Source organism: Myotis nattereri (assembly GCF_964212035.1).
Source record: "Myotis nattereri genome assembly, chromosome: 2".
NCBI lineage: Eukaryota > Metazoa > Chordata > Mammalia > Chiroptera > Vespertilionidae > Myotis > Myotis nattereri.
The window spans coordinates 44,973,722-44,995,777 of NC_138076.1; the positions used below are offsets into that span (position 1 = coordinate 44,973,722).

General features: G+C 37.4%; 1 protein-coding gene across 2 annotated transcripts in view; it reads right to left on the reverse strand.

Moving 5' to 3' along the window:
* GPC6 (glypican 6) overlaps positions 1–22,056 on the reverse strand; it is a 1,123,895-nt gene that overhangs the window by 546,836 nt on the left and 555,003 nt on the right. For both annotated transcript variants that reach the window (XM_081082356.1, XM_081082355.1), the window contains exon 3: positions 15,189–15,580. In XM_081082356.1, coding sequence (XP_080938482.1) covers positions 15,189–15,580 — 392 coding nt within the window. The remainder of the gene's footprint in view (positions 1–15,188; positions 15,581–22,056) is intronic.

Genomic DNA, 22,056 nt, shown 5'->3' on the forward strand with positions numbered 1-22,056 from the left:
TTCATCAACTTTGTCAACCCTAGTGCATCACTTTATGCACCCAAACCGTAGTTGACTAAATGTTGTAGTTTCTTTTAGGAACTATGTGCTAAAATCTTTTATGGTAAATCTAAGAGAACCGATTCTTCTGGGCTTTTACCTGAAAAGTGCTATCCTTACCAAAAACAAAAACAAAAAAAAAAAACCTGTGGAAATGCCCTCAAAATCTGTCTGAACTCAAATTAGTCATGTGGTTTTGAGTCATTTGGTCCAGTGATTATGAGCATTAGGATCCATTTTTTAAAAATATATGTTTTTATTGATTTCAGAAAGGAAGGGAGAGAGAAAGAGAGATAGAAACATCAATGATGAGAGAGAATCATTGATCAGCTGCCTCTTGTTTGCCCCATCCTGGGGATTGAGCCCGCAACCCTGGCTTGTGGCCTGACTGGGAATTCAACCATGATTTCCTGTTTCATGGGCTGATGCTCAACCACTCAACCAAGCCTGCTGGGCAGGATCCATTTTTTAGAGCCAACTATCTCCATGAGCCCCTGTTCCCCATCAATTGGTCAGGCATGCACTTTGGCTACTCTGAATGCTGCATCCATAGATAGTTGCCAACACCTGCATTCATTAGTCTCATCCACATTTCCAGGAAGGAGTGAAAATCATAGATCAATTCATCCATGGTGATTTGCAATTTTCCTGATGCTTTTTACACTTAGGGATACCAGTAATATTAAGTGCAGGGCTTCTGAGGGACTGGAAAGAACAAATCTCCTAATAAAGTGTCTAATTATTTATGTCATAGTACCAGACAGGGTCCAGAACAACACAAAGACAAATCTGTCTCTATTTCCCTTATAACTGGAGAAAGTATATAAATAATTACTCATAAGAGTTTAGACTTCCTGGTGTGAGTTCCTAAAATTCTATACCTTAAATAGGAAACTAATGCATTAAAATGACACATCTCTACGGTCTAAATGTTAGCCACTAGCCACTTGTAGCTCTTGAACATGTGAAATATGGCCAGTCCCAAATGAGATCTGCTAGAAGTGCATAGTACACATAAACATTTGAGGAGTTGTTACACAAACAATTTAAATACCTCATTAACAATTTTTGTATTGATTAGATATTTACATGTAATCTTTTGGATATATTAAGTTTAGTAAAATTTATTGTTGAAATTAGTTTCACATGTTTCTATTCATTTTAATGTGAGTAACATAAATTATAAAAAAAAATTTAAATCACATATCGGTTGCCATCAATTGCTATTGGGTAATACTGTCCAATACTAGCTTGCTAAATTCGAAGACAAAAGCTTCAATTGTGACAGGCAGTGTGGATTTACAGTCCAGGCTCCTGTTCCTTACCTAATAAATCATATAAAAACAATACCTATCTCATGGGTATATTATAAGGATTAAATGACAGTGCATGCAAGTGCTTAGCATAGTGGCTGGCAAGTACTCCAAAAGTGTTAGCTCCCATTCATGCTAGACAGGAAGAACATTTGATACTACTGATGGTGTGATAATGACATTGATTAGAAAAAGGCCTGTGCTTGGTGAGGTCCATTTCATCAGGAGAGAACTTCTAGCTGTGCACATTGTAAGGATGTTCTTAAGGACATTAAAGGGAAAGACACTTTCCTGATCACAAACTCAGGAATAGTAGAGTTGTTTTTTTCTTGGCTATCAGTTTGCTTTTATTTGATTAAAGAAGAATATGTACTGCATAGTGATGGCTAATAGAAAGCTTAAAGGAGGGTTTGCAAATTCACTTGCTACGTAGATATTAACCATGTGTGAGGTACATTGGCTGCATTTGTTAAACAGGTACTATTTGCATATTAAATATTTAGAATATTTTAAATTTATTAAAGAATGATCATTATTATTTTTACCATTTTTTCTTGAAACATGGCCCTACTAATTTTTCACATTTCACCTTTAGAAAAGATTGGTACAGAGAACCACTTCTCCGCGATCTGATAAAGAGCCAATGATAGTGATAGAAGGTAAGCAATACCAATTTCAGAATCAGACCAACTCCAGGGGAACAGACGTGTTTCAAACTGCAATCTAGATGTTCAAGTTAAAAGAAACCCAACCTAAACATTATTTAACACAAGTTCATTTTTGCCATGCAGAACACATGACCAGGTAGTCAGAGTGTGCAAGAATTTGTATAAATTCACATTTGTATGTTAATTCTTCCAATTTTAGAACACTATTTGAAAACTTTAAAAATGTCATGCCAAATAGAACATGCCTGTGGACCAGTTACCACTAAGATATACCAGTTTGTAATTTAGATTAAATCCAGATTTTGGGCCCCTGAGGAAGTATTGACCAGGGAGTTTTAATGAATGTTTTTCTATCAGCCTCATTTCCACCTCCACTTTAATTCATACAACTGTCTGGAGTATTTATAAATCAATCAAGAAATTTCAACAATTAAATGCATGATAAGGAAATCATAGAATTCCCAGGCCTGACATTCAGATGCAAGAAGAGGTTAAGCTAGACACGTCCACACACACATAAACTACTCACGACAGCTGTTAGTATGTCCATAGGTTGACTATTTGTGAGAGATTCCCCAAATGTTTTAGCAGCAAAAAAATATCTTAGGTTGTAAAATAAATATTTAAGAAATAAGAGTAATTTTTAAAAAAAGAAAAGCGATTGATGTAGGAAAACACAATTTTAAAGTGAAAACAAATAGAGTCCAATATTAAACATCTTACATGAGATACTTATATGAGAGACAGAATAAGACTAGAGCCAGTGTTTTGACATGTTATCTCTTGGAAATGGAAATTTAGGATTATTTTATTTTTATGTTTGTATTCTTTTGTATTTTCTTTTAAAATAAGATTTCTTTATTTTATTTCTTTTATTATTATTTATTTATTATTATTATTATGTTCCCATTGATTTTTAGAGAGTGGAAGAAAGAGGGAAAGACAGAGAGAAACATTAATGTGAGAGAAACACATAGATTGGTTGCTTCCTGCACTCGTCCTGACCAGGGCCCAGGCCTGGGAGGAGCCTGCAACCAAAGTACTTGCCTTTGACCAGAATCGAACCCGGGGACCTTGGGTCCACACGCAATGCTCTATGTAAAGAGCCAAACCGGCTAGGGTCTCTTTTGCATTTTCAACATTCTTTTCTTTTTGTTGAGCTCGTATTGATTTATTGTCATAAAGAGATGAACATGCATAAAATGATTTTTCTGACCACCAAGAAAAATAAATATCCAGGTGATTTAAGCTATAGTGGCAATTCTTATTTGAGGTTTTTGGCTAAAGTAAGGGGGGAAATGTCCATTTGGCTTGAGTGATTCATAAGATCAACACATTTCCCCAATTCCCTTTGTCCCATAAATACAACACAAGTGATAAACTATTAATTGATCATGAGGGAGACCTGGAATAGCTAGAAATCAAAGGCTTTACAATTTATCATAATTGGTATGTCATACTGCCATTGGAAAAACAGCTTGCACTTGAAAATACACACACACACACACACACACACACACACACACACACACACACCCTCTGCACAAATAAAGTCTTTTCAATCTGGATTGTATCTGCCATCCTAGTCAAAATGTCAGGACACTTTTTTCTCCATTCCAAAATAGATATCTGTGATATCTTATGGAAAGAGTGTCATAAATATTTTACATAGTTATCTTCTGTCTGCAAATGCAGTCGGATATCACAAGGTTCGTCCTTTCAATAAAATGTGTTATTGCAAGCACGGTTGAATTTTCCTTGGCTCAGCCTCTCATCTGAGCAACAAAACCCTAGAAGAAAGGAATGAGGATCTCTTCAGAGTGCTTGGCTCTCTGCTAATTTTAAAATCACAGTAAAATAGTTTATTTCTTACTAACTGATATCCATTTTCATTAAAAACCAGTGGAAAGAATTTTGCCTCAATTTTTTAGGAATATTTCCTAAAAAAAAATTGTTTTTAGAAAGCCAGCAAATGAAGAAAGTTTAAACACCCATTTTTAATAAACAAATATATTTCTTTATGGAGAGACTCATATGTGCATCTACTATGAGAATAGTATGCAGAATAATGTTTCCAAAATGAATATACTTATGAAAGCTTAAATGTCCCATGAGTAAACTTTTTAATTGCCAAAATCCTATACAAAATGAACACAAAAGTTCGCCTTGCTGGGTTCTTTGATACCATGAACTGATGAGAATAAAATTTCCATATAAAATCCTACTTAGTATTAAATAAGACAGGGCATCTTTGACATACAGCACATTCCTTCAAAGGTGAAAATAAATTTTTAAAAATCTGTTTATGCCAGCCATTAACTGTCAACTGATGTTCACTTGAAGTCTCTTTGATTTAGGCCACAGTTTTACTTACATCTGAATGTCAAAGTCACCATTATCCTATTACTGAAACTCTGAACTGTCCATTTTCATTCTTGGCTATCCGATTTAGACACAAGAAAATGCAGATTTTCTATATTCTGTCGTATAATGACTATTTTCTAAGCATCTGGGGTTGATCCATTGTGTTTGCACTGAATATCGCTCATCAAGATGAAGAGCTAAAATGCAGACATGTGAAGGGGAATAACCCTTGCTTGTAATCACAGAGATAACAATGAGAAAATCTATGGCCTGTAATAATACATCCCCTCCATCTTTCTTACAATCAAATATCTGTATGACCTAATACCTCATTTAAAAAAATACCAATATGTCCTACTCCCTCCATAAGTCCTGCTTCACCATGTCAGCACTACTAATGCAATATATCTGTCAAGCTTTATTAAAATTCTTTTTGATGTATATCTTGGCTCATAAACCTCTACAGTGCACTGATATTGCCTCAGGGAATGTCCTTGTAACACTGAATCTCTGAAGATGGGACAATAAAAGAGAAATCCTCCAAACTTGCAAGTTCAGTCTATGACATCACGCAGCCTGCAAGGTCTCCTGTCAGCACTCCGAACGTGCCTTTGCATGTGCAAGTCATTACAGCACAGCTATTGTTCAAACCTTGTTTCACAGAACCTCCTGGTAGGAAAAGCATAAATGCATTCGGAGATAAGTACCCAAGAGCAGAGTCAGCGTTGACACTGGGATAAACTGCCAGGTCCGTTCTCCCTTATGGGGCCGTTTTAGAAGCAGATGCCTTGAGTTGGGGCACCAGAGTTTTACCCTTGGACCTTTGCTATTTGTGGCACCCTTAAAGGGCCCATTTCACCAGTGGGTGCTCCTGATTAGGAATAAAGACACACATAGCACACATTTCCCCTGGCCCGAGCAGTTCATGTGCTTGTGGGGCACAGGAAAAGAGTAGGCATGCCAATGGAACTGGCTTTAGGAGAGCCCCTTATGGTTATAAACATAGAGAATGTACCCCCGGGGGGAAAGACTAGGGCAGGAGGGTACAAAAAAGGGTAGAGGAAAACTGCGTACAAGACAGAGAAAATCCAAGCACGCCAATAGAACGGAGTGAAATATGTTCATTATTTTCCTGTTACCATTGTTCTAGAATAGAGTACATCTCGTCTCAAACGATCTGTGTGAGGCTCAAATGATCTGGACAGGCTTTTGATGATCTTTTGATTTGCCCCAGAATTTCATGGCCTGCTACCTGATCATACAGAGCTTTACTCAGATGCAGCTCACACTGCCCGAGACTAAGTTCAACAACATCCCAGAAGGAATCCACTGATGGGGGGTCTTTGAGGGCAATTTAAATTTGCTCTCAAGATTTTTTTAAATTTTTCAATTTTTGTACTTGTGCAGAACTGTAACAGCTTGCTCATGTTTGGGCACTAGTCCATGGATCATGCTTTATCCAGCCGGTTCCAGAATATATGGGAAAAGTAACTTCTCAACCAATCAAAAGCACTCCAATCAAACTGCTCTTGCTATAGTTAGTAAGATCCTAATGGTTACATCCAAAGGCTTATTTTATCTGCCCCTCCCACCTGATTATCTGCAACATTTGCTGCTTTGATTATTCTATTTCTTGAAATTCTCTCTCTTTATACTTTCAGGATGATATGTGTGTTTTTTTTTTTATTTCAGTCATTTGCTTTCTTTCTGTATCCTCTTCCTCTTTAAATATTAATACTCTGGTGTTCCTTCTGATCCTGTTCTCCTCTCTCTCTAGCTAAATGATGTCATCCTTTGCCAACAACCATTTATATGTTGTTGATTCTCAAACCACCAAGCAGGCAGACAACTGTTACTAAATGGGAACAAACTGCGCTGGGAACTGTGCTGGATGCTGGGCATACAACCCAAGAAGACAAACCTCATCTATGCCATGCTGGCTTCTTTGTTGCTCTTCAGATACACTTTCTACTCTGCTCCACCTGCTCTCTCAGTTCTCATCACAGCTCATATGCAATTACAATAGATTCCCGTCACTGCCCCTGACAGTCTCTCCCAATCCAGTTTATACTCCCATGGAACAACCATATTTTTTAAAACAGGAGAAGGCATGTATATCTAATTTACATCAAATTTCTTTAATATACATTTTACATGACATGGAAGACTTTATAATGAAGTAAATACCCAAATAAATAGTTAAGCCTCAAGTTTTTGTATTATGTTTAATGGTTTGATAAAGATAATGATTGTGACAGGATAAAGACTATGAGCTGAGGGTAGTAAATGAGGGAACTTTGCAATGCTGTTTGGATTCCTCATTGAATCTCTCTGTTTGGAGACAAGGATGCTCCTTGAATTCAAGCTTTTATTAATATGAACAACAACCGTCAAGCTGAATACTTTTTCTTTACAATTTCTTAATATTCTTTGTTATGTCAGTGGCGGGATTCAGAACACATGGTTCCTTGGCATAATGAATATTTTTTAAAAATTTTTTTAAAAAAATTATTTCAGAGAAGAGGGGAAAGGGAGAGGAAGATAGAGATAGAAACATCAATGATGAGAGAGAATTATTGATTAGCTGCTTCCTGCATGCCCTTTACTGGGGATCAAGCCTGCAACCAGGGCATGTGCCCTTGACCGGAATCGAACCAGGAACCTTCAGTCTGCAGGTTGACCCTCTATCCACTGAGCTAAACTGGCTAGGGCAGCATAGTGAATATTTCACTATGGTTGAAAGCAAGTTGAAAGACCCTTATGTAAGAAGTACCTGCCCTATACCTGGACCATCCTTTTATAAGTAAGAGTCTTATCATATATTTGTCTTTTGAAAAATCTTGGCTATTACCCTCTTGCCTATGCAAAGTATTTTAAATTCCTTAACTTGAAATCTAAGACCCACATAATATAAAACAAATCTACTTCCTACCATCATCTCCAATAAACCATGATCTTTCATGATTTATGCCTTTGTCAAGCTGAGCCCCTGGCAAGAAGCCCTACATTTTTCCTCCCTCAGTAAGACCCTGTTCATTCTTTAATCTAATGAGGTATGATTACTACTCTAAGGCTCTTTTCCAATCTCCCCAGGTAAAGGAAAACATGTGTTTCTTTTGATTTACACAGTATTTTATACACATTTTACTGCTCATTTGCATCACACTTAAACTTTTGTACAGACTGAGGATAGTGATTTCCTTGAGTAAAATGCTATTGTTATTTCTTGTTTCTTACAGAAAAATGCCCAGCACATAGTAGGTTCTCAGCACATATTTGTCCCTCAAAAGTACAGGAAGACTTATAACCACAGAAATATTTGTTTTAATTCTACAGGCAAATAGACATGAATAAAAACATTAGTGGGATAGTTCTTTTTTTTTCCAAAATATATTTTATTGATTTTTTACAGAGAGGAAGGGAGAGAGATAGAGAGTTAGAAACATCGACAAGAGAGAAACATCGATCAGCTGCCTCCGGCACATCTCCTACTAGGGATGTGCCCACAACCCAGGTACATGCCCTTGACCAGAATCGAACCTGGGACTTTTCAGTCCGCAGGCTGACGCTCTATCCACTGAGCCAAACCGGTTTCGGCTAGTGGGATAGTTCTTATTCAAGGATTCAGTTAAGGCCAGCAGCCTTATCTCTTGCTATGCATTGCCTTGTACCTTATGCCTTAGGAATACCACCTGCTTGCAACTGTCCACACACATCATTGGATATCACACCCCTGTGCTTCTGCTCATTTGCTGCCTCTACCTGAAGCATCTTCAGCATGCTGGGAGATTTCACCATCTGCCTGAGGCCCGCATATCCTTCAATGTATGGATCAGATGTCTATACCATTGATGGCTTGTCGCACCCAAGATTAAGCCAAGCGCCTCTTGTTTCTGTTCCCAAAACATTTATTGCACAATTCTCTCATTATATATTGCTATTATTTATTTCTACCTCCCTCTTTCAAATTAGTACTTGTAAGTACTTTAACTTGCTTAGCCTTTGTATCTCAATAACTTAGTAACAATGTTTGGCATTAAAAACACACTGAACAAATGTTTATTCATGAGAACTGAGCCAAAACTTCAAAATAGGTCTACATCTCAGTTTTTAGGGGAGAGGCAGATTTTACCTGTTAGGTACAGTATAGTCAGAACTTTGGTTTCCAGACCTTTTCTAGCTATGTTGCATTTAGACACAGTTAAGAACACTCTTAACTTCTTTCAGTATGAACACAATTTCAAAATTGAATTCAGTAGAGAGAATGGTACTCACTTTAATGGAATTCCAGTAGAAATTATAATTTTAAAATAAAATAGCCCAAATTAAATATAGGTATTAGAAATAGGTACAAGGTACAAAAAAAAAGAAAAGAAGAAAGAATACACAAATAGTTTTTAATATGTTGGAGTAAATACTTAGTTTTCCTCAAGTTTTAACCTCTTCTTATAACTCAAACATTTTTCAAATTTATACATCAAAAATATACATCAGTCAGAGAACATAAAATTATTGATAATTATTTTAATCAAAATAACCAAATTGTTTTAATCAAAATGGGACCTTTTATCTTAATTCTCTACACTTATCTGTAAAATCCCACATGCTATTTTGAGGGGAAATGTTCTTTTCTTCTTATGAACTAGCTTATATTCTTGTAATTTCCAGTGCTTATTATAGAACTTGGAGCATAGAAAAACTTACACATTTTCAATGAGTTATATTAATAAACTACTTTGTTGTTATGATACTTAGTGCTAATACTATCTTTTATTACTATCTTTATCATGAAATTATTTATTTATTGACTGCAAAGTACTTTCTAAATATAACCACCATCATAAAGCACCAAGCATATATTATTTATGCTGACTTAACATTTGTAAACATAGAAGTATTATTGATAATTTCAAAACACTACATTATGAAGTAACCTACACTGAATAATCATCTATTGCAAAAGAGAATACACTAATCACAGAAGAACTATGAAAAAGGTTTCATTCACCTGGGGCTTTTTTGTGGTCTTGGATGACTCCACAAAAATTAATTCCAATCAAAAGATCACCACTGAAGAAACTGAACAAATAATTCAGGGGAGAGCTATGACAAGTAGTCTTTATATCCTAAATTCTTTCCCAAAAGCAAACAGCTAATTTAAATACCATTTCTCTTGTAAATTAATCCATGGTAAATTCTTCAGAATGCTTTTCTATTGTGATAGAGAATGCTTTAAATAAATGCACTTCATAGCCTTCATTTTACAAAATTTTATACAATTTGATGATAATTTTTTTCAGCTTTATGGTCCATCAACCACATTTATTGAAAATTGACTCTCTAGGCACAATGCAAATGCAAGGCTGTTTACTCAGGTGGATGAACCAGTTAAGATGCTCTTCATTCAAACACAACAGTCAGTGAGGCAGACAGAGGCCAGTATCTATTGACAAAAATATTCTGTCTTACTAAGGATGAAAAGCCAAACTGATTTCATTTTCACAGTAATGGCAAACAAGAAAGATTTTAGATATACAGGTAGAATGATGGAAATGGATACACAGAATGATAGAAGATTGATGATAGATAGATAGATAGATAGATAGATAGATGATAGATAGATAGATAGATAGATAGATAGATAGATGGATTAATAGATAAATAGATAGGTGATAGAGCATGACAGTATTTGACAATAGTTCAAGTTCTACAGATCCCAGGTCTACTACCAACCTAATTTGTCTGGAATGAATCTATGAAATGACTTGATGCAATTGCTATTGACACAATTTGCAGTTTTTACTCACAGAAGTCACTTTGATTAAAGCAGAAAAATATGAAAGTCATGTCTTCTTTGTTTAAATGGCATCAAGAATGACCAGTGAAGACACTAGAGTTATTTCCTCATTTGCCTTCATGAGGAATAATTGAAGCTTGGTCTAAATAGAAATCCTGTTAATATCTCCGTATGCAGCCTTCTTTATGTGTTCTTCAATGTCTGACAAGCCCTCATGGGGATTGATGGCACCCATGTTTCTACTCACCAATGTACACACACACACACACACACACACACACACACACACTAACTCACTCACACTTACGGGTGAGGGTGTGATTTAATAGTCTGGATCCTTTCTCTCATGCTACTATATTATAAAATTTTGTTTTTATCTCCCTTTTAGACTTTGCCTTCCATACCTACTTTATATCATTGAGCAGTGTGGAGCATAGAAAGTGAATGGTTAACAAATCCATAAATAACAGTAAGTCTGACAAGCACCTGAGGCAGGCAGCTTGGGGATTTGATCATATCTGCACAGATGAAAAGAATCATAGATGAACATGGTAAAGTCTTACCTTGCTTTAACCTTTATCATTAAAAAACCCTTAAATACCTACACACACATAAATACAGTATAGAGATTAAGAAATAGTATGCTATTGGTAACTTTGGAAACCCCTATATACTCCTCCTTTGTAATACTTCCAAACCTAATCCCCAGAGGTAACTACCATCTTATGTTTAACAGGTATTAGAGAGGTTGTGGAGAAAAGGGAACTCTCATTAACTGTTGATGTGAATGTAGACAGGTATAGCCACTATTAAAAATATTATGGAGGTTCCTCAAAAAATTAAAAACAGAGTTACCATATGACCCAATATAGAGCTACCATATTTCCTGGGTATCTACCCAAAATTTTCAAAAACATTTATTTGCAAAGATATATGCAACCCTATGCTCACTGCAACATTATTCATGGTGGTTAAGATATAGAGACAATCAAAGCGTCCTTCAATAGATGATTGGGTAAAGATGTGGTATATATATAAATAATAAAATTGCAATATGCTAATTAGACCGAACATCATTCCAGACATCCTTCCTGATTGATGATACTGGGGCCGGAGGGAAGCCAGCCTAGGTCCTGGGTGCCTGCAGGAGGCCTGAGGGAAGCCAGCCCAGGACCTCGGGTGCCTGTGGGATGCCTGAGGGAAGCCAGTGCCAGCAGCCTGGGTCCCGGGTGCCAGAGGGCAGCCAGTGCTGAAGGCCTACTCTTGCACGAATTTTTGTGCATCAGGCCTCCAGTCCTATATAATAAAAGCATAATATGCTAATTAGGCCAGGCGTCCTTCCGGATGACCTTCTGGAAGAAGCTGGGGCTGTGAGGGCTGAGGCAGAGGTGGCCACCTCCATGGCGAGGGGCTGAGCCATTTGCACGAATTTCATCATTGGGCCTCTAGTATATATAATATATGAATACTACTCAGCCATAAGAAAATATGCAATAGCAAAATAAATCAGTCAGCAAAAGCTAAGAACTATATGGTTTCACTATGTGGGATATAAAACTGAAACTCATACACACAGACAACAGTATGGTGGTTGCCAGAGGGAGCGGGGTTGGGGAAATAGTAAAGGGTAAAGGGGGTCAAATATATGATGATGAAAGATGATTTGACTTTGGGTGGTGAGCACACAGTGCAAAATACAGATGATGTGTAGCAGAAATGTAATAGGCCTCCATGGTGTGAAGAGATCAGAGATCGTCCTTAGTGTAGATGGGGTGTTTATGATATCTCTACTCTTTTGCTTGTTGTAAACAATGTTGCTTTATAACCATTCTTCTCTATGTCTATCTGTGCACACGTGAAACAGTTTCCCCAGGTGCAGAATTGCAGTTTTAGGACTTGGACTTCTTCAATAATACAGGCATTTTGGAATTCTTATCCAAATTAAATACATAACTTGGCAATTCCACCAGCATAGTATAAATGTTACTTATTCTCCTCATCTTGTCAACACATGACATTCTCAAAAATAGTCATTCATGCAGAAAATGAATCCTTCTTAAATGACCACAGATATCTACTCTAGAATGGTGTAATACTTCTAACAATCTAAGATCCAGTTACAGTTAATTAAAATTACTTGCTCCATTCTAAGCTTAACAAAAGACAATGTATATAGAAGATGACAAAAACAAGTTTAAAAAATCATTATGTTTATGCCTGCAAATTAGTCATCCATTTTTCTGATAAGAAAATTCCCTGTAATGATGTCTCAAAACATTTGTGTCAAACTGCTCTGCTGTATTTTGCCAAATAGAAAAATTTTCCAGGCAAAACAATTAATTAGAGGGTGTTAATGATCCCTTCAATATTTAAGAAGCCACTGAAAGAGAAGAGAGAAACTGAGGAAAAGAAAATATCCCTCAAACCAAGCTGCAGGAGATAAGCTCATTTGTGGATCTCAATTTTGGAACTTTGCCTTGAATCCTTGAACTCTTCTGCAATCATTTCGCCAACTCTAAATCACTCTTTGAACACACCACAGGGAGACTTCAGATTTATGAAGGGCTTAAACCTCAAACACCAACCTTGCTTCTCCTCTTTAGATATTTTTGCCTTGCAATATTTTATTCTTATTACCAGAAATAGTTTGGGTGCTGAAAATCACCAGCACCGGAATAGCCTACATAGATCTATCTGATTTAGTCTCTACAGACCATTTGGTAAGATTAGGTGAGAAAGTTCATCAGTAATGTATTTAAACCCCTGAGTCATAAATTATTTTTTAAAAAACACACAACTGCTCAGTTTTTCTTAAACCAAGTGTATATATTCATATCTATCTATTACCTATCTATCTATCTATCTATCTATCTATCTATCTATCTATCTATATCTAATGGTGGTGCCCAGATGGCAGCATGGGATTTATGATCTGAGTAGATTAGTGCTAATAAAACTCCATCAAACAAGCCCATATCTGCATTGAACAGTGAGCATTCCATGGCTACATGACCAAAAACTGTATTACAAACCCACAGCAGCTGCTCTGCAAATGAATGTTGGCTATGAGGAAATTAGGGGAAACAAGCTCTTGGTATTGAAGAGTACATCCCTCACCACATCTGGAAAGAAATTAAAGGTCACACTCTACTGGTGGTTGGTCCATGATGTCAACCTTCACCACAAAGAATAGCATGTTACCTTTTGATAGGCAAAGATCTCAGGCTGAGAGTCAGGGAATGATGGATGAAGGGGAGGCACCATCTCCAGCAACTGTTAATGCCATCCCCTGAGGAAGAGGAGTCGGCAGGACCCTTCTCTGTGGCTTTTTAGAAGCCTTTCTATAAAATATCCTCCTGGAACCTCTCCAGACCAAAATATAAGCACTTAAATGTTATTCACACTCAGGCAGAATCAACATAAACAATCAGGAATGTTGCATATACCAACTCATGCTTTGAATTTCTTACCTCATGTTTCTCAAAAGCTGGATGTATGTCTGTTTAATTGTTCAACAAAAGCAAAGACTTTAATTTGAAGCCTCTGTAATTAAACTTTAAAAAAAAAAACACACAAAATCTATCTGCTCTAGAACATATGAACTATATCTTTATTTTTTATACTTATCTATATTTTACAAACCTTCTCTGGTCATCATACTTTCTCTTGCTGTTACAACTGGCCAAATCCTTATCAGTCTACCCTTAGGGCTCTACTTCAGAGCATTGTTGATTTTCAATAAAAAACATTGTTTTTATAATTAGAGTTATACATTATTAAATCTTTTGTGAGTATCCCCTTTAAAGCCTTCTTGTAACTAATCTTCTCAGAAGCTCAAATAAATGTTTTAGGAACTGACAATTAAAAAATGAATTGCTATGAATTTTACAAATAGCGTCCAGAGAAACACTTTTTAAGAGGATACATGAACTTTACGCCCAGATATAAATATTGAGGTGAGCAAAGCAGGAAGAAGAACATGGCAGAATAGTACCAACAGTTAAGAAAACTGTGTGGCTCTTGGGCACAACCCTGAAATAAGAAAGTTGAGTTGAGCAATAATCTTTGTACAAATATGACCTTCTTTGGGTGACATCATATCAGATTCCTGTTAAGTACTGTTTTTCCTTTGCCTCTGAAAGTGATCATCTTTCAGTGTGTTTGTTGGACTGACCTCAGAACTGGGCCAGCCCATTTCATAAGAGCAGTTGAATGTCAAGGAACAATTTAAACAAAGGCAGATATCCTCTGCACAGGAAATTGTTATAGCGAATAGTCAATGCTTAAGAACAGCCATGGGGAAACACTCCTTGCATTAAGGGGTTAGAGACATCATCAAGGAAAGGCACAAAGGCGTGCCAGTGATTTATCTTCCTCCTAAGCCCAACACGATATGTGGCATTGAATTACAAAGCTAATGGGTAACAAAAGGAATGCTCTGCCAGAATCTATACTTTGTATTCATTAGGCCTCGATAATCCAGTTCTACAGGTGTCAGCGCTTGGTTCTTCCTTCATGATTAAGGAATTTGGCCACTTTGACAAGGGCGATAAAGAAGAAGAAATGCCAGGTGCTGGCATTGTGAACAGCTTGTCTCCACTCGCAGGCCTCATGAAGACTGTCACCTTGGGACTTAGCAGGGGATTATAACCTCTGGATGGACTGCTTCATGAGTATTTATCATCCTTAAAACTCTGATCAGAAATGCCAAGTGGTCATGGTTACAAGACACCTGATTTTGCACCATCCCTGCTAAAAGCTCCTCTGCTGTACTGCTGATAAATATTGGCATTATGTTCCAAAGCGCATGGAACAACTTGAAATCCTGTCTTCTCTCACACTAAGCAAGAAAAAGAGCCAGACTTAAGCTTTGGCACTTAGCTTATTTCTCGAAGAGCAAGGACCGCTGTTCGTGAGAGTTTTCACCTTGAATTTCTTGTAAACATTCGTTTTATAAAGAGAGTAAATGTGGAAGACCAATTAGAAAGATAAGAGATTTTCAATTACCTTGGAAACTCGGTTGGCAACTTCTCTGCCCACAGTCAGCCCCTGGACGAAAGTCCGAGCAGCAATGAAGGCGCGGGTGACCTGAATTTTCAGTTTGCGGGGCACGTCTCCAAAGGGCTTCAGCTGGTCGGTGTATTTGCTCACGCATTCCAGGTAGTCCTCGCTGAAGTGGTACTGCGGGTTGATCAGCTGGAACATCCGTTCCAGGAGCCGAGCCCAGAAGTCATTGAGCATCTCCTCCAGGTTCACATTGCCCCCAGTGTAGTATCTCTTCAGCTCTGTGAACAGGTCCTGGAACACTTCTGAATTCTGCATGTACAGCATCCCATAGGTCCGTACAAACATATCATTGAGTGACTTTTCTGCATTTTCTAGGAGTTCTCGGAAAAATTCTGCAAATAAAAAGAGAAAATGGTTGAACATTAGAAATAGCTATAAATCCCAGGGCATCTACTTACTTCAATAAAATAATAAATAATAACTCTCTCTCTCTCTCTCTCTCTCTATATATATATATATATATATATATATATATATATATTCCCTAACTCTGATCAGAAATGCCAAGTGGTCATGGTTACAAGACACCTGATTTTGCACCATCCCTGCTAAAATATCCTCTGAGGATACTTTTTTCATTGTTTCCTTTTTCTTTCTAGAGAGAGTAGAAGAGTGGGAGGGTAAGAGGGTCGAGGGGAGGGGGAGAGAGAGATACATCGATACATCGATTGGTTGCCTCCCACAGGAGCCCTGAGCAGGGCTGGGGATATACCCCTCAACCCAGGTATGTGCTCTTGATAGAAAATCAATTGAACCCACAATCCTCTGGTGCTCAGGGCAATGCCCTAACCACTTAGAAACACAGGCCAAGGCTGGTGACTATCTAAAATGAGATTTTCCCTACATCTATAATCTCAGTGTCAAAGAAAATAGAGGAACGTATGATTTCTATTTGAAAGAACATCCATTATTATTAGGCGTTTAGCATTTACTATACCTCCATAGTTGCGCAATTCTTTTTTCATTTATTTTTAAATTTTAGAAAATCCTATAGTTTGATGTGAAGTCAAAACAAAATATGTTGCAATGTATCCTCATTAACATAATAGCAAATGCATACTGATAAAAACATTTGCACCAGCCTATTTACAAACCTGTTCTAACACTAGATTTAATTAAACTGCTTTTATTTGGAATAGTTCATAAATAGTACATTCAAATTACTGTAATAGTTTCGACTTTTTGTAATTGCAAGATATAGTAATTAATTATCAGTGTTCAGAGAGTGATAATGCAATTAGATTTACTTAATACCAAAGATATAATGAACCTGATTGCCATAATGAATTGAAAAGTTATGAAATACTCTGCATTATCATTATACAAACAAACTATCATTTTAGAAAATTTGAAGGAAAGATATGCAATTGGACTTACTGGTTAAGAGGTTCTAAATGAAAAAGACTATCCCAAGAAATACACCCTCCCTTCCCGCAACAGCACTTGGGTTTCAGAGGAAACAGTAAGGATGCAAAAATAAGAATTCACACCACTGAATACTGCCAGCTTCACTGGCCCTCGGATTAGGTTCACTCAAGAAAGAGTGCATGTGTATAGGGCACCTATATCGGTGTGCACAAATGAGTCCAGGCAGAGTAAGCTCAAGTTTTACCCCATCTGTAGAATGTGATTAGGGCGGCTAAGGAAAGATAATGCTTCTAAGCTCATAAACCCAAGTTGCGAACAAATGAGTGATTGTGCTTTACCTCTCATGGGTCCCTTTTATTGCATGCAGGTGTATTCCCTCTCAGCTAATGCAGGGACAAATGAAGTCCTGGACACCTCAACAATTCTAAGTAAAAACAAAACAAAACAAAACAAAACAACCCCCACCCAAAATAAATAAATAAACAACAATAAACACACACACACACACACAAACACCTAAAACCAACAAAATAACTCTTCTTTTTGGAACTCTCAGGGGCTTTTTCCTGAGAAAGACAAGGAAAAACTATAAATCTGTCCATGGATTCTATGGAAGCTAGAAATCATTTCTGCGTCATCAGAAGTTGCCTGAAGAACGTGATTTAGCTACTTCAATTCTCACTAATGTAGTGTTTAACCATTGATTGTCTTGATATGGTGTCTAGAAGAATGATGATTGTTTTATATTTGTTATCAAATGAAACCAAAGCTAAATAAAGGACATTGTACACATCTCCACCCTCTTACTGTGAAGAACACACTTTCCTAACCAAAGGGATTCTGTTGTAGTGGCAGTAAACACTGAGAGGGATTATCTAAAAGTCATGCTCATAAACCTCGTGTGATCTTGTCCAAGGCACCAAATATTTCTTCTTTTAATTTTTTCCCAAGTGTAAAATCAGGCTAAATATTATTAAAACTCCCTAATGTTCACGGATTTAGTAAGTAAAATCAGTGTTGAAGCAAATAGGGCCAATTTTCCCTAATTTTTAAAGCATCAATTAATCAAAGTATTTATATATGCTATAGGTTATGTTACTTATGATTTTGTGATATTAGAAAACTTTCAGATTTTTTTTTTTCAGGAATACTAGTCACCTAGTTTTTCTAAAATAGAAACTATATTAAATTATTAATATTAATAGCAAAGTATAAGAATATCATATTAAAACTTTTCAATTTCAAAACTAAGAATAAAAATAGCTTGACTTCCCTAGCCCATTTGGCTCAGTGGATAGAGCGTCAGCCTGTGGACTGAAGGGTCCCGGTTCTATTCTGGTCAAGGCCACATGCCCAGGTTGCTAACTCAATCCCTAGCAGGTGGCGTGCAGGAGGCAGCCAATCAATGATTCTCTCTCATCATTGATGTTTCTATCTTTCTCTCCCTCTCCCTTCCTCTCGGAAATCAATAAAATATATATTTAAAAAAATAGCCTGACTTTGTTGATATAGGAGTAGGGGGAAGGTGTTAAAAATTGTGAAAAGAAACTACAAAAGAATGAAAAAATTCACTGAATTGAAAAATACTAAAATGATGAAACTAGAAAGTAGATTCTAATCATGAGCTCAGGACAGCATATTCATTTATCTTCTTTTTGAGGTCAATTACTTTGTTAGACTCAGAGATTAAAGTTTAATTTATTAAATACAGAGTACTGCCTTCAGCAATGAATAGTTAGCGATCAATAGTGTGGTCTGGATTTGCAAAGAACTAAACAAAAAAAGAAAAAAAAGAAAAAGATCCTCAGGTTCTCATTGCTTTTCAAAGACTTATATATAAATGATTCTGTGTAGGGATAAACATTGTATTTTTTATTTTGTTTAAGGTAACATTCCTTAGGCTTATCCCCTCTTGACTGGGAAAACATGAAATATGGGGCTTATACCCACTTTGAAGTTGAATGGTTAAAACCAGACTGCTCATTCACTGTATCATGTGGTTTGTTTCCACATGCCAAAATTAGTATTCATCATTAAATATAGAAACCAAGTTATCATATTTCAATATATATGACCCAAGAAGCATTTCATTAGCTTCCAAGCTTAAATTTGTGTCTAAGGGTGTGTCATTGTCTGAAAAGTTTGCTATTAACTTCACTGGTCCTCAACAGTCAAGTTATTATTCCTTGCTCAAAATTATTATACGGTTTAGTGATCCCATAGTCAAAGTTAATATTGTTATTGAAAGACACTAAAGTATCAGGCAATTATGACAAATGCTGCTACCTTAAGGGACATTGATCTTATATCTTATAAAAGATGGGGGGTGGGGGAGACACAAGGTACCGAGGCAAAACTAACGACCTCCAAAAATAAGTATGCTCATTTCAGTGTTAGGATGTCCATAGACTCAGATTTCAACCTTATGAAGGTTGACTCTTTTAACAATGTATTTTATGCTTGGATGACAAGTGTTTCCCAGCAAACCAAACAAGATGGATATTTGGAAGACAGTTATCAGACCCGTTTTGCTGATGAAGTATTATGCCCAAACAGCACAGAGAACAAAATTGAAGAGCATTATAAGGAAAAACAATCTAGCCCTTCATTCAATCACAGAGGGTAAAGCTCACATTGGATAAAGCCTTCAGTCAACAAAAATTCTCATCAGCAAGAAACAGTTTGGCAGAAAAAAAAAACACCACACAAACTTTTTTCTCCCCCGAATCACAAAATATACATCAAAAGTGATTGCTTAGGGCTTAGTTATGCTTCATAGATGCACAAAGGAACTTTTTTCCAGACAGTATTAGCCTCTGGGAGGTTTTTATTCATCTACAGGGGAGATCTGGATGCAAACATCTGTTGGCTGCAGGGCAGACTGACTCAAGTGGGAGAACAATTTCGTAGATAAAAACCACCACTGTTCCAAAAGCAAAAGGAAAATCTGTGCATGAGGCCTGATCACTGGGCGATGGCTCTTAAGGTGGGAAAATCAACTCCTAGGAGCCAAGAGATGCCCCGAGATATCGAAGAGAAGCTTCAAATGAAGCCCCCTCATAAATGGATCTAAATGTAAGATGCACCCAGAGGAGGGGAAGGGCAGGCTAGATGCTCTCTAGGAATTTTCAGTCAATAAAAAAAAGCAAAAGCGTTGCCCAATCAAGCTGTAAATGTCTTAATACTGCTACAGATAAACATACTCTGCAGTGGACTGAGTATGGATCTGTACAGCATTTACCTAGAAACTGTAGCATTTTCCTATTCTATGTCATACTCTACAAAATACTTCTTACCGAAATCCCATTTAAAGCTAACATTTCTTGCCTAGTGGGCTTGGCTCAGTGGTTGAGCATCGACCTATGAACCAGGAGGTCAAGGTTCTATTCCTTGTCAGGACACAAGCCTGAGTTGTGGGCTCGATCCCCAGAGGCAGCGACTGATGATTTTCTCTCGTCATTGATGTTTCTGTCTCTCTCTCCCTCTCCCTCACTCTCTAAAATCAATAAAAATATATTAAGGGGGGGGGGGGGGGAAGAGCTAACTTTTCAGGATGATGGTGTAAGTCCATGTAATCACAGAACCCAATGAGTAGGAAAACTTTGGTCACTGTGAAGGGGGGATTATATATCTATACAGGATGAGAGGCTGAACTTGTCCTACCAGGATGATGCAGGAGTACTAAATTTGCTTCCTTAAATCCATGCATTTGTGTTGAGTGTTATTGCTCTCCTGTTCTCTTTCATTCTACCCTTTCCCCCACAAAAGCGTATTAAACCAGTCAGCCCCCAAGCTTTGGCTAAAAAAGCACCTGGAAGAAGTGGCGTGGAGGCTAAAATTCCAAAACCTGATGTACCCTAAGGCATGTGATTCATAGACACACACAAAAAACTATTACCCTGCCCCAAACATGCCTTTTTCAAGGTTAGGTGAGTAGGAACATCCTTCCTCGTTCTGCACACAGCTGCCAGCTTTCAGGGACATGTTTTGAGATAATTTCTCTTGTCAACAGTCTTATTGCTTCTATAAGCTGATATGACTACAAGAAAATACTGTGATAATGAGGAGCATTCACGGAGGAACAAGCACAGTGCCGTTTATTCTCTCTTATGTTTGACTTTGAGGGTGAGAAAAGTCTTGATGTGGCCTATCTCTTCCCACACCCAGGAGGCGAGACCTTGTGAGAAGAGGTGAAGACTGGTGCTGCTCGGGGAGCCCTTGCCACATAAAGCATCGCCCTTGGGCAGTCACAGCTTCGGTGGCATTTTACAGTTGAATGCCAGTCCTCCACATCAGGGCCTCAGCCTCAGCACTGCTGACTGCTCACGCTTTGATATGACAAACCTGTGTGGGGAGGGGCTGTCCTGTGCATTATACAATACGAAGTAGCATCCCCAGCCTCCTCCCACTAGAGGCCAGTAGCACATCCTTCCCCCAGTAGTGATGACCAAAACTGTCTCCAGACTTTATCAAATGTCCTCTGGGGGTGGGGGGAGGGGAGACAAACTCACTCTCATTCCACACCCTGAGAGCCACCCTCTATGCTAGTGACAATCTTGTGGGCAGACCTCGGAGGGAGAGAGATGCCACAAACCACAAATTAGAATGGACAACTGATATGCTCTCCTGCTGTGCCCTAAACTCTTTTACATCTCTGCGTATATAAACATTCATATCTTTCTACGCTCCCAATTCATGTACATCTATACATAAAATCCTCTTGGCCTCCGGCTCAAAAACATGTTGGTTATCAAGCCTGCTCTGTCACTTCCTCTGTGAACACCTCTGCCTGTTAGGAGCCTTGCTTTGCCTGGCTTCATCCATTACGGCCTCTCTGCCACTGTTCCTGCTGGGCCTTGACCTCCTGGCTCATGATCTCACCAAGCTGACTGTATTCACATTCACACTTCAAGCAATGCCCAGAGTGCTATACTTGAGTTAGCTCTCAAACCACTGTTGACTCTCCCATATTGAAGTACTGCCTTCTACTCAACAGCTATTCTGCCATCCTGAATAAACTCCCTGTGGAACTTCGTTTTGATTTTCTTGTATTCAATAAACAAAACTATGTTGTCTTTTATTTCTTCATCATGCAGGTTAAAAATGATATAGAAAAAAAAGGGAAGAACTATTTTGAATAGATATCCTAATATATTGTCTTAAGAATTTTTCTTAAACATCATTTGCATTTTTGTGCAAAAAACAGACCTCAGTATGCATTCTTTAAATTATGGGGCTTGAAATTACATAATTTTCCAAATAATAATTATTTAAAAGCGAGAAATAAGAATCTATAATTAGTGTTAGGCAATGTTGTTATAGACAAAAAGTCATTTGTGTTTGCCACTTCTTTATCTCTTAATTTATATTTTTCTTGCTCTGCATGTGTTTTGTGTATGTTTTCACAAATTAAGCTTATTACATTATGATAAGCATTATA